Genomic DNA, 1445 nt, shown 5'->3' with positions numbered 1-1445 from the left:
GACAGAGAAAATTAATTTATAAAGATCACTCAAAGCTTACAAGACTTTTCTACTGGATCAGTAGAGTATGTACTTGACAATATATAACAGGGGTTGAGAACAACTACACTGATATCTTGATGCTTTTTTTGAAATGCAATAAGAGCATTTTGTTACTTTAACAAGAATACAGACAACTCAGTGTTTTCACATTATTATAATTAATCATATTTTTAAAGAAGTACAACTCTGATAATAAGTTGGCAAACAATGATTTAAAGTATAATAAAGTGATTTAGTTTAGTGGAAACATACTACGTGTTTTAACAGAACATTGGACAGTCTTCTTATAAATCACTGTTTGCCAACTGATTATAATATTATCATAATGTGCTTTATTATTCAAGTTCAGAACTTTGAAAGAGAACAGAAATGAAGCGATTACGGAGTTCACATAAATGTCTGTTTTTCAAAGAGAACGTAACTTATATTCAATAAAACTGTACTAAATCATAATCATTAGATGTGATACCAATTCTCTAAGTTCAAAGATAGAAGTTATGTTTTTCAGGTACTGGTATTGCAAAGGTTAGTTACTGTAAGAAAAAGAGTGAGCTAAAGAAATGCCATTTAGTTTAGTAGCTATATTAGAAGATGTTACCTAGTTAATGTTCTAAATTTCTATATTTAGATATTAATTTTTTTAAAAACCTCTACACAACTATCTGTTATGAATACTGAACTTACTGGCATCCTAAAAAACGTTTGGTACTTCCGGAGAGCCACGTCAACTTGCATCCCAGCTAGATCAATTTCTTCCACAAAACTTCTGTAAATGTAGAATATTCAGAATTATTTTCTCTTGCTAATGATACTTTTCCTACTAACTGTATTAAAACAAACCCATCTAAACTAAGAAAAGGATAAAAAGTGTAAAATGTTGGAATTAGCTTCTTAAAAACCTTTCTTAGATCAAAATTTGAAATGAATTCAGATTAAAGAAGACAAACTGTATGTTTCTGATGCTGATAGATTTGTTGATTGAAGATTTATTATCTAGACTTTCATGTTGAAGACCTAGATGATTCGTTGATTGAAGATTACATGAAAGTCTAGATAATATGAAGACCTAGATGATTTGTTGATTGAAGATTACATGAAAGTCTAGATAATATGAAGACTTAGATGATTTGTTGATTGAAGATTACATGAAAGTCTAGATAATACGAAGATCTAGATGATTTGTTGATTGAAGATTACATGAAAGTCTAGATTATACGAAGACCTAGATGATTTGTTGATTGAAGATTACATGAAAGTCTAGATAATATGAAGATCTAGATGATTTGTTGATTGAAGATTACATGAAAGTCTAGATAATATGAAGACCTAGATGATTTGTTGATTGAAGATTACATGAAAGTCTAGATAATATGAAGACCTAGATGATTTGTTGATTGAAGATT

General features: G+C 29.0%; 1 protein-coding gene across 1 annotated transcript in view; it reads right to left on the bottom strand.

The window, feature by feature from the left end:
- Nucleotides 1-717: 717 nt before the first annotated feature.
- Nucleotides 718-1445, bottom strand: part of LOC106475221 — a gene marked incomplete at its 3' end in the record, with an annotated part of 10726 nt that continues 9998 nt past the window's right edge. The window contains exon 6 of the mRNA XM_013935917.2: nucleotides 718-808. Coding sequence (XP_013791371.2) covers nucleotides 718-808 — 91 coding nt within the window. The remainder of the gene's footprint in view (nucleotides 809-1445) is intronic.

This window comes from Limulus polyphemus, unplaced genomic scaffold (assembly GCF_000517525.1).
Source record: "Limulus polyphemus unplaced genomic scaffold, Limulus_polyphemus-2.1.2 Scaffold8248, whole genome shotgun sequence".
Classification (NCBI taxonomy): domain Eukaryota; kingdom Metazoa; phylum Arthropoda; class Merostomata; order Xiphosura; family Limulidae; genus Limulus; species Limulus polyphemus.
This window is presented reverse-complemented; position numbering and strand designations above follow the sequence as displayed.